The 12,413-nt window shown below is 34.1% G+C and overlaps 1 protein-coding gene across 1 annotated transcript; it reads left to right on the top strand.

The window, feature by feature from the left end:
* The first annotated feature begins 1,910 nt into the window (after positions 1-1,910).
* Positions 1,911-2,618, top strand: LOC145060282 (uncharacterized). The gene has a single exon (XM_079007977.1). It carries the CDS (start codon positions 1,911-1,913, stop codon positions 2,616-2,618), a length of 708 nt encoding a protein of 235 aa, XP_078864103.1.
* Positions 2,619-12,413: the final 9,795 nt, after the last annotated feature.

The raw sequence follows: 12,413 nt of genomic DNA, 5'->3' as shown, positions 1-12,413 counted from the left end.
TGCAGGCTTCACAAGTTTCAGCAAATATAATTGAATGTTACGCACAGTAAGTCAAGTTCTTATCTCTCGTTATCTCCATGGTCGACGTGATCAATACATAATATTCCATATCACGTTGCTCTTTTTTAATACAACCTTCATCTTCAAAAGCCACAACCGACTAAGGTAGGAATTGAGCACATCTGCACATGTGTTTTTTAGTTCAATTTTAATTGATGAAAACCTACAAATCTACAATCCATCGTCCATATATGACTTTAATTAAGTCAACTGAAAAAATCAATACATAAGTCGGTAAGTCCTATCTTGTTTCCTTTTACTATATATTATTTTAATTAATGTTGGTTATGAACGAAACCTTACCCACTGTTTAAGTTTATTATATATATATATATATATATGGAACTTCAAAAACTATTTGGTTAATGGTTAGTCAATTTGTATTTGTCAAATTTTATTAGTTTTAGTTTATTTATGTTTGTTATTCTGATTTTGAATTTGTTCTATGGTTTTATAATACAGTTCAACACAGTGGCGAGTCTAGAACATAAAACCATGTGGTTCACTATCTAAGTGAAATGTAAAGAAAAAAAAAAAATACGATTTGCGGTTTTGGGACGTGTTGTACTAGCAAAAAAATTTAATGTATTACAATTGTACCTGATGAGGTTTTATATCTTGACATCAATGGTGGCGGAGGTTTGGTGCCCGACGTATGACGTTGTGCAATTGACGGTATGAAGCGGGAGAAGAACATCGTGTTGAGAACGATTTTTTTTATTGTTTTTTTTTTCTTTTTTCTTGTATTTATTTAATTATATTTTACTTGTATTGGGCTATTTTTTATTCGGTTATACCTTAAATAAATTGGGTGCCTATTAAAATATAAAATGCGAGCTTTTTAAATCTTGATGCATATTTATTTTTGTTGCCAAAAAGATTAAGGTAGTTCACTCAAAGTTTTTAAGGTAGGTCCCAATTTATAACCATATATAATCTCTTACAAAAAAAAGGTAGGTCAAGTGACCTACCTTTGTTATACTTAGACTCGCCCATGGTTCAACATGGATTCTCGAGACAAACAACCAATGAAAACACAATCTCAATCACAACCTTTCGTTCAATCAAATGTAAGAATGAAGACGGATAAAGCATGAAAACATATAACTGTAGTTAAGGATGAAAAAGGAAACAAGAGTTACATATTTAATTTTTGTCAAAAAATTTGGCTTGGTGGTGGAATAAGCAGAGCTAAGAAACATCTTGCCGGTGTTATTGGTGACATATCAGCTTGTACTAAAGTATCTCCAGAAGTCCGTTTCTTAATGCAATGTCTTTTGAAAGAAACGACACAAAGGGAAAAATGCAAAGGTAGTGGTGATGGCATAAACAGTGTTACTATCTCGGATAACGATGAAGAAACGGAAGAAACACAAAATCGAAATGTCAAAGCACGACCTAATAAAGAATAAAAACGAGAAGGTACATAAAATTTTCATCATTTCTTCACAAAAAGTATAAATGATCATTCTCAACCCACTATTAAATCTGCCATGCAACTAAGCAAAAAATACATGATGTCGATTTAGCAATTGCGATGTGGTTTTATGATGCATGTGTATAAAATAGCAATCTCCTTATTTTCAATTGCGATGTGGTTTTCGATTTAGCAATCTCCTTATTTTCAACACATGATAGATAAAATAGCGGGTATTGGTCATGGGTATAAAACACCTAATTATCATGCTTTGAGGGTCAATTTATTGTCAGATGCAAAGAAATCTGTTTTATTGTTAATTGATTCATATAGAAGTCAATGGATTAAATGTGGTTGCACAATTATGAGTGATGGGTGGAGGGATCCTAGGCAACGCTATTTAATTAATTTTTGGGTTTATTGTCCGAAAGGAATGTCATTTCTTAAATCTGTTGATGCATCTGATATAGAGAGTAATGCTTCAAATTTGTGTAATTTGTTTGCTGAGATTGTTGAAATGGTAGGACACAAAAATGTGGTTCAAATTGTTACTGATAATGCTGCCAATTACAAACTTGCTGGTAATAACCTATGTGAAAGATATCCTTCTATTACTTGGTCTCCATGTGCACCACATTGTCTTAATCTTATATTAAAGGATGTTTCGGAATTGGATAATGTAAAAAGTTTAGTCACTCTTGCATCCAGAGTTACTATTTTTATTTACAATCATAAGTGGCCCTTGAATTGGTTAAGAAAAAGAGATGGTTGGACAAAAATCATCCGTCCAGGTGCTACCCGTTTTGGTATTGCGTTTATTGAATTGAAAAGTTTGTATGACCATAAAGCCGATTTGCAAGCAATGGTCATATCTAACGACTTTAAGAAGATGTTGAAAGTGAAAAATGCGGTTGAATGTAAAGATATTGTCTTGAATGATAATTTTTGGAAAAATTGTTTGATTACAGTAAAAGTGATGACTCCTTTGTTAAGACTTTTGCGGTTATGTGATTCAGATGAAAAACCTGCATTGGGTTATGTTTATGAGGTAATGTATCGGGCAAGAAGAAGGGTAAAGGAATTATTTAAGAAGAAGAACGAATTATACAAGCCTTATACTGACATAACTGATCGTCGTTAGGATAGAATTCTAAGAAAAAGTATTCATTGTGCAGCGTATTGGTTAAATCCAATTTTTCAATATAATCATGAGAATGTTTGTTCTAAGAGAGAGTTGTTTCAAGGTGTTCTCGATATGGTTGAGAATAATTTTTCCGGTACAAGCATTTTAGATCTCACACTATCTCTAAGCAAGTTTCGTGACAGTGAAGGTACTTTTGATAAATATAGTTGTTGGATAAGGTGTCTAAGTCCATAACTATATTTGGTATGTACTTGACCCGGTTTAGCATGGTCCATTTTGGTTGCACTTCACCGGAACAATTTGGACTTTTAAGAAGAGGATAATTATGATTTAATAATATATTATAAGTTATAATATATTAATATGAAATCATATTATTTAATTAGTATTGATCAAGAATTAATTTGGAATTAATTTTGTGGTCAAAAGAGACTAATTAAATATATAGGGATTGATTGTGCAAATCATTCATTCTTATAATGTGGGCTAATGATCCATGATTCCTTATGTTGGGCTTAACCCATGTGGTGACCCATGGATACTCCATGGAGGTTAAAAACCATGTCTCATGAGTAATGTGGAAAGTCATGCACATTAGGGTTTACATGGTGTAACCCTAATGTAACCACACTATATAAGAAGCCCTTTGGTTCAAGAAATTGGCACCTATAGTCTTTGCAAGAGTGTGGCCGATTTTTGTGAGCTAGAAAGTCCTCTTTCAAGTTTCCAAGTGTTAGTGGTGATTTGTGATTCCACTTGAGGCATTCACATTATTGGTGCTAGGCTCTTAAAGCTCCAAGCAACAAGCTACAACAAAAGGTATGTTATCTAACTTGTTTTATTACCCAAGTATCAAAGTTTTGTATGCTTGTCAGGGTAATAGCTTGTAAAATGAAAGTTTGCATTTATAATAGAGAAAACATAGATCCAAGGTATTTAGGGTTGCATGTACCCTTAGGAGTGTTAGAATGCTCAAAACCCATCAATGGTATCAGAGCATAGGCTTGTTTTCAATTATACTTGATGCTACATTCTTAGAAGTGCTTTAAAAATCAAAAATCTGCTGTCTGGACAGTGGACTCATCGAGTCCCTTCACAATCCCGACCAACTCGCCAAGTTGGTTCATATACTCGATGAGTTGGAGCCCCTAAGTGCAGATTTTTGAGTTTTAAGGCTGTAATTGGATTAGGATCATTACCCTAAACTGTTTTTGAACTTATAAACCTGTTTTTGATGTGGTAATGATCACGCTTATCGAATTCAAAAGATAATTCTAAAAATTTCATGTTTTGTATTAGTTTATATGATTAGTTTAATTACATAAATTTGTTTGATTTGAATTGTCTTGTTCATATGAGTTTAATCAAGAACTTGAACATGCTTGTTAGTTTAATTGATGATCTTGATGATTTTAATAGACTCTATAACTTATCCTCAAGTTATGGAATTCCAAAAGTTTATCATTTAAATGAATCATTAAAAGTCATATGTTATAGAAAAATGAAGAGTCTCATTTTAAAAGACCGTTAAACTCATATGTTATTAAGTTGAAAAGTTTTGAAGAGTTTCACAATTTGCCCTAAATTTTTGGAATTTGTAAAGTCACACATTAAAACTTTATTCCAAACCCTAGAATTTTAAAAGTTTAAAAATCAACCCTTATACTATTATAATATTATAAGTTTAATAATATATATATATATATATATATATATATATATATATATATATATATATATATATATATATATATATATATATATATATATATATATATATATATATTACCTTATAAAGTATTTTTGGTCAAATGTTGAATTTTAAGTCGTACAAAATTTTTGCGCTATTTACAATCGGTGTATGCACTAAAATTTTTGCGCTATTTCGTTTGAGTGTTTAGGTAACTTAATTTTGAATATTTCTTTCTTTTGTGTTATTAGGTTGCTTCGATTTGATGTATAAATTACGTTTTGTTCCTTTTAAAATTATGGTATGTTGCTTCAATATTTGTCCCCATCAGTATCATTGTTATCTAACTCTTTTTATATTTCTCTATCTAGGTAAATCCAATTTCACCCGGTAGAAAAGATTAGCTTTGTAGGTATATTGATTTTTTTTAACAAGCCCCTTTATTGGTGAAATAAACATAAATAACTTATCAATTGTACAAGGATCTTTTTATTATGGTTCTTTGTGTATGTTTTTTTTTTTTTTTTTTTTTTTTTTTTTTTTTTTTTATTGAAACACATTTAATTAGGTTTACAGTAAAAAAAGTCATGTGCTTATTTTTGGATTAAAGTTACAATAATAAGCAATATATGTATTTAGGTGTGTCTGTGCATCTAAGTGTGTGTATCCTGCAGTGCAAAAAAAATATTACTGTTTTTTGTTTTCAATTTTCACTGATGTTGGTCTTTCATTTTGTCTTGGGTTGGGGTTTGAGGTTCAGTATACAAGTAGTTGATGATGGTGCTTAAACTGATTTTTCGTATTTCTTTTTTTCTTTTTATAATGTTGGTTTCTTGGTTTTGTATATGATGTGGAATGATGTAGTTAATACAAGGAAAAGTAGGTTGCTTACTTATTGTTTGAGTTTTTTTAGCTTTACAAGGAACAATGTTGTAACATGATAAAATGAAAGTAGGCCGTTATAATAAATAATTAAATGAAACTACATTGTTATTTTTGTCTGCCTAAAGGTTGAATAATGGAATAAAAAACAACCATATGGTATATTATTTTTAACTTCAAAACGTTTTGATGTTGCAATGCTGCCAAGGGTATGATGGTCATTTGTGTGATATTTGGTGAATTGAAAAGTCAAAGAAAATGTTAAAAAATACATACTACATATAATGATTCTTTTAAACGTTTTGAAATCACATGAAGACTTCCATAAGAGGCAAAAAGATTTTTGAATAGGGAAAAATGGTATAACCTTGTACCTTGACATGTACCACAATATATACACCAAAAAATTGTGAATTAAACTCGCTTTACTTAAATAAAATTAATATCATTAAATTTTATGTTTATATTATTTGGAAATGATTATTGTACATTTATAGGTCTATGATTTTTAGATATAAAGTATTTAAAAGTTTGAAATATCATATTTATATTAGGTAAGAGCAAAAAATTAAACTAAGCTATTAAATGGATAAATAACAGTGTTATTAATTTTTTTCTTCAAAAAAGATTTGTAAAAATCTATTACGTGTTTAAATTATTTGTTTGTAGTTTGTATTTATTAGTTAATTATTATATTTAATATTGATTTTAAAATTTTAAAATTGGGCTATGTATAAAAGACAAGGCGAGCTTCTATAATATTTATATAAATATCGTGAATATTTAAAATATGATTTTTAATCATATTTTTAAGTAAGAAATGGAAACAATTTTTTCTTAAAAAAGAATAAGAATGAGATGACATGATTTTGTATAAATTAATTTTGTTTTTGAGTATGAATAATTGGAGATAAAAATTGTAATCCTTTTTTACTAAGTCACGATACTCACAAAACATAATTTATAAAAATCAAATTAAACATAAAACTTAATATATTAAACTTATTAAATTTTTTGGTTAGCCGTTGCATAAATGTGAATAGGAACCCAACATAATGCAATAGACTTCACCCTTGGCATAGCACATCTAACAAAAATCCAAACTACCAATTAGATAACATCAAAATCGTCACGATTTATCGGTTATTCGATTTGGGATATTTTGAAAAGCTAGAATATGGAAAAGGGTATTTCTTTTTTTTGGAATGATTCATCTATGTCCGCCTGGATGACTATTCTTATTTAAGCTGAAAAGAAATAATTTCCAATTCAATTATGTTTCGGAATGACATTCCATAAAGCTCATGGACAAACAATTCCAATTATACATATTTATCTTTCGGAATCGGTTTTTACGAATGACCAACTTTATGTGTCATTATCTATAGAGATATCACGTACCAATACAAAAGTATTAGTGAAGTCTAACGAACAATTCAAAGTCAGTGAAGTCTATACATCAAATGTGATGTACAGAGAAGTGTTGTACGATTAATAATGCACAATCAATCATGTGTCCATGTGCATTTTTAAAGAATCCCAAATTTTCATTTTTAATTCTTATTGATTTGGCTTCTGCTACCACGATTCTTATTGATAACTATTTATAAGTAGTAAGCTATTTATCTAAAAAAACTAATTGTCTCTACAAACTAATTTCTCAATAAAATATTCGCACCTAGCGCTTGGCGCGGGTAAACGGCTAGTGTGCGTGTATATATATATATATATATATATATATATAAGAACAAGTTAGTCTTAGCGTTAGTAGGCCTCATTCATGAAGCCGGTCAATGAGGGGGGTATAAGGTTACTGCCTATAAAATGGTGGTTTAATGGGTGTCCACTCTCACCTACCGCTTCCTTGACTGGTGGAGGGTCGTTAGCCGAATGGGTAGGACAAAGACTATAATTCTCATTAAAAGTATAATGATAGATATAAAGTAACTAAATGTTTTATAAATTCCCAATCTTAGTTACTTTAGCAAAATGTGAAATTGATGCCAACCTATGAAATTACACTTTGCACCTTACTAAGTTGTTAGTGGAGCGTGTGTGGTTAACCGGCACACTAACATGCACTAGTAAGGGTGGTAAAGAGCAACTTAATGTTTTTGTTATAGATCGATGGAACGTGTGTGGTTAACCGACACATCGATTAGGTGATAAATGACATTAAGAGTACCAAACATATTTGCATTGTTATTCACACCTTGTTTGTGATCCTCGGTATTCCAGTTACAAACTTGAAGGGCATAATCGAGATTTAAACATGCCATTGAAAATTTTAATGAATCTTAAAAGAATCTAAGAATTTCAATTCATCTAAAACCTAATAATCAATTTCGTTTTTCATGGTGGAAATTGGTAAATCGTCATTTACCTACCTTCAAATATTTTGCAACTTGGATTACGGCATCCCTCTTCCATATTGTAAAATATTGTGTTGGGTCCTAGCCTTAATATTTCATTTTGGGTGTTATATTAAGGAATCTATATCTAATCTAAACTTTGTCTTTCTTCTTTTTCAGATGTCTTCCAACAATGCTGCTTCTGGATCAAACTCTACCGGCTCCTTCTCTCTCATTAACCTGTATGGGAGAGTCATCTTTGATGGAACTAATTTCAATGATTGGATTAGGAACATAAGGATGGCCGGTTTTTATGAGGACAAGGAATATGTCCTTGACAAGGAGCTGAAGGAAATCGATAAGTCTGCTGCCACTCCTCAGGAGATTGCTGATTTCAGAGCACATGGGAAAGATGCCACCAAGGTAGCTTGTATCATGCTTTCCACCATGTCTCCTGAACTCTAAAAGTCCTATGAGGACTTCTACCCTTTTGAGATGCACCAGGACCTGATGGAAAGATAACATCAGAGTGCTCGTCAAGAGGGGTATGAAATCATCTGCTCCATGATTACAACAAAGATGAAGGATGGTGAATCCATCACGGGCCACTTGCAGAAAATGCAAAGGTTTATGGACAGTTTGCTCAAATTGAATTTGAACTTTGATGAGGAGCTGGCTATATATATAATATTCTACACTCCTTACCTCCACGTTGTGATCAGTTCCGCATGACTTATCATATGAACAATGAGGAAGTCACTTTGAGCAAGCTTCAGGTCCTTTTGAGGACTGCCGAAAGTGGTCTCAAAGGTAAATCTGCTGTAACCATTCCTACTGCTACTGCCCCAGTCATGGAAAACAGGCAAGGCAAGGGAAAGAAGAGGAAGAACCCTTTCAAGCGTCACAAGGGAAAGTCTCTTGATGGTTCCTCTTCTAGCTAGACTAAAGGCGGTCCTGCTACTCCCTCCTCCAACCCAAAAGAAGCTGAGTGCTTTTATTGTCATGATAAGGGGCACTGGAAGCGAAACTGCCCAAAGTACTTACAGGATATTAAGGATGGGAAAGTAAAACCCACCCATGCACGTATTTACACTATATTGTCTAATAACTCATTGCATACTAATTCTTGGGTCATTTATTCAGGTTGTGGTATTCACATTTGTTCTGATTTGCAGGGACTAAAAAGAAGTGAGGATGTGGAGCACGGGAAGATAAACTTAATCATGGGGAATAGGAAAGCTTCACTTCTCACCAAGATTGGAGCTTATTCTTTATTGCTTTGTAGTGGGTTAAAATTAGATTTGAATAATTGATGTTACTCGTCTGAAATGGAGAGAAATATTATTTCTTTTCATGGTTTGTACAAACAAGGTTTCACTTTTCGTTTGATAATGAAATTGGTGCAATAAATTCTTATCATAATGGTGTTTTTTATTTTTATTTTAGAGCATTACCTTGTAATTGTGTATATGAAACGGCGATGTTTGTAGAAAACTTAGGAAATAATGTATTGCATATTGATTCTTCCACTAGTTTGGATAAAACATCCTTGTGGCATTGTCGTCTTGGACATGTCAGCAAGAAGCGCATAGGCCAACTCCAAAAGGTTGAACTCTTGGAATTATTTTACTTAAAGTCAGTTGATAGTTGCAAATCCTTTTTGCTTGGAAAAATGACTATGTCACCCTTCACTGGTTCTTGTGTGAGGGGTGAAGGTTTGATGGACAACATACACATAGATGTGCGTGGACCCTTCAGAACCGCCACAAGGGATGCTAATTGCTTTTATGTGACTTTTACTGATGATTATAGTAGATATGGCTATGTCTACTTAATAAGGCATAAGTCAGAAACCTTTGAAAGATTCAAAGAGTTTAAGAAAGAAGTGGAGAATCAGCTGGGCAGGAAGATAAAGATGCTCCGATCCGATCAAGGTGGAGAGTATCTTAGTATCGAGTTCCTAGACTATCTTAAGGAATGTGGAATTGTTTCACAATTGACACCTCCTAGGACACCACAGCTTAATGGTGTGGTTGAGAGGCGCAACCGAACCTTGTTCGACATGGTTCCTTCCATGATGAGTCGAGCTTCGTTACCTATCTCATTTTGAGGCTATGCTTTAGAGACTACCACCCATATCCTTACTCTAGTCCCTACTAAGAAGGTTGCCAAAGCACCTCACAAGATGTGGACAGGGAAGGTTGCCTCGTTGGCACACATCAAGGTTTGGGGTTGTAAGGCTTACGTGAGACGCGAGACTCACGACAAGCTCGAACCTCGAAGTTAGAGGTGTATTTTCATCAGCTACCCACAAAAATCCTTTGGTTATCTCTTCTACAGACCGAGTGACAATGTTGTCTTCATTGCGAGGAGATGAGTTTTTCATGAGAGAGAATTCATAAGCCAAGGAAACAGTGGGAGGAAAATTGACCTTGAAGAGCTTCAAGATTCAAGCGATGAAGGAACCTTAAACACTAGCGATCAACTTGAGGAGGAAACTCCTATTGAGCCGATTGACGAATCTGTACCTCTGAGGCGTTCCACAAGAGTTAGGAATACACCTGAGTTTTATGGTTTCCATATTACTACAGAAGGTGATACATTAATCAGTGATAGCATACTGGTAAATTTGGATGAACCTAATAGCTATAAGGATGCCATGGCAGGCCCCGAGTCTGTATAGTGGAAAGAGGCTATAGACAACGAGATTCAGTCCATGTATGAAAATCAAGTTTGGAACTTGGTTGATAATGTACCGGGTCGTAAGACAGTCGGGTGCAAATGGATCTTCAAAAAGAAGACCAGCATGGACAGGAAAGTACACACTTATAAGGCGCGGCTAGCCATAACTGCATTTCATAATTATGAAATATGGCAAATAGATGTCAAAACCGCTTTCCTTAATGGAAAGTTAGCTGAGGATGTTTACATGAGTCATCCAGAGGGTTTTGTCAATGAAGAGTACCCTAATAGAGCGTGTAAGCTTGAGAAATCCATTTATGGATTGATACAAGCATCTCGTAGATGAAATCTTTGTTTCGATGAGAAAGTCAAAGAGTTTGGCTTTTCGAGAAGCGAGGATGAGTCTTGTGTATATGTCACAGCTAGTGGGAGTATAGTTAGCTTTTTGGTACTATATGTGGATGACATACTACTCATAGGAAATGACATCCCAACCTTGCAGGAGGTGAAATCCCGGCTTGGGAAGTGTTTCGCTATGAAGGACCTTGGAGAAGCTGCCTATATACTAGGGATAACGATATTGAGAGAAAGGAGTAAGAGACTAATTGGAATTAGTCAAAGTACTTACTTGGACAAGGTGTTGAAGAGGTTCAACATGCAGAATTCCAAGAAAGGTGATTTACTGATCCAGAGCAATGCCCAACTGAGTAAAACTCAAAGTCCGAGTACAGAGGCTGAGAGAGCTGAGATGATTCGATTACCATATGCTTCCGCAATTGGCTCGATCATGTGTGCAATGACTTGTACTCGCCCTGATGTTGCCTTTGCTTTGAGCATGGTTAGTAGATATCAGGGGAACCCTGGTAAGGCTCATTGGACTGCGGTAAAGAATATTCTCTAGTACCTGCGAAGGACTAAGGACTGGGTTCTTATCCTCGGTGGGAGCGATGATTTGAGACTGACAGGGTATAGTGACACCAACTTTCAAACCGACAGAGATAATTTCCGCTCTCAGTCGGGCTGGGTATTTACCCTGAATGGAGGGGCAGTTACTTGGAAAAGTTCCGAACAGGAGACTGTAGCTGATTCAACGTGCGAATCAGAGTACATAGTAGCAAGTGAAGCGGCGAAGGATGCAATATGGTTGAAGAACTTCATTGGAGACCTTGGAGTTGTACCAGCTATAAAGGAGCCTATGGAGATTTTCTATGACAGTGTCAGTGCAGTTGCCTTAGCCAAGGAAACTAGGGATCATGGCAGATCCAAGCACATTGATAGAAAATATCACTTCATAAGACACAAGATAGAAGAAGGACTCCTCGTAGCAAAGAGGGTATCGTCAGAAGAGAACCCAACAGATCCCCTCACAAAGGGACTGGAAAGGGTTAAGCATTTGCAGAATGCTAGGTGCATTAGGCTGAAAGACGATATTAGTTTTAATGATTAAATAGTTATTTATGAAACTTGAAATAGATAAAATGTAATTGACATTTGATGATTAAATAAAAGGTTTTGTTCATTTATGAGTAAAGTTACTATCTTGTGTCAATTATTTACTATAGTTTCAATTTTGCATGTTTTGACTTCCATAATAATAAGATTATTCGAACTGTCCACAGTCGATCATACTTTGGAAGTAGGTATTGAATTAAGACTGTCATTAATTTGGCTTGTAGATTGTCTGAAATGGTTAGACATTTCTATGACATTCACGAGTGCTCATAAGTTATGAGTATTGGATTAAACACACACTCACTCGTATCACTTCATGGAATTCATCTCCAGTGATTGTGAGATGATAATATCATGTAAATCTTCAAACCAAGAGATATGAGTTGTTGACTATGAGTTGGTTGTGCATTGATAGTACGAAAACGCATCAGTAACTTGATGTTATAAAACATACTGTTGTGTATGATTTGGCGAATAGTTAGTACAAGGATATGAGTCAAAGTTTATCTGTTCCTTTTAGTTCTCGGAGGATTAAAAGCGATATCTTGGGCCCCTCGATGATTTTTTTGACCTATGTGTCGGGTACGGTCAGAACTCAATTGATGTGTTCGATTAAGTTGTATGTCAAACAAATCGGAAATCAGGAAACAAACTGTTGGACAATAAGTATGACGTTGTTCCATGTATTTGTGCGTCTGATACCTTGAGAACAGAGGATTATATGATCACTTGTCT

The sequence above is a fragment of the Lactuca serriola genome, chromosome 1 (genome assembly GCF_051521515.1).
Source record: "Lactuca serriola cultivar US96UC23 chromosome 1, Lser_US96UC23_V15, whole genome shotgun sequence".
Lineage (NCBI taxonomy): Eukaryota > Viridiplantae > Streptophyta > Magnoliopsida > Asterales > Asteraceae > Lactuca > Lactuca serriola.
The sequence above is the reverse complement of the archived record's forward strand: the minus strand, read 5'-3'. Positions and strand labels throughout refer to the sequence as shown.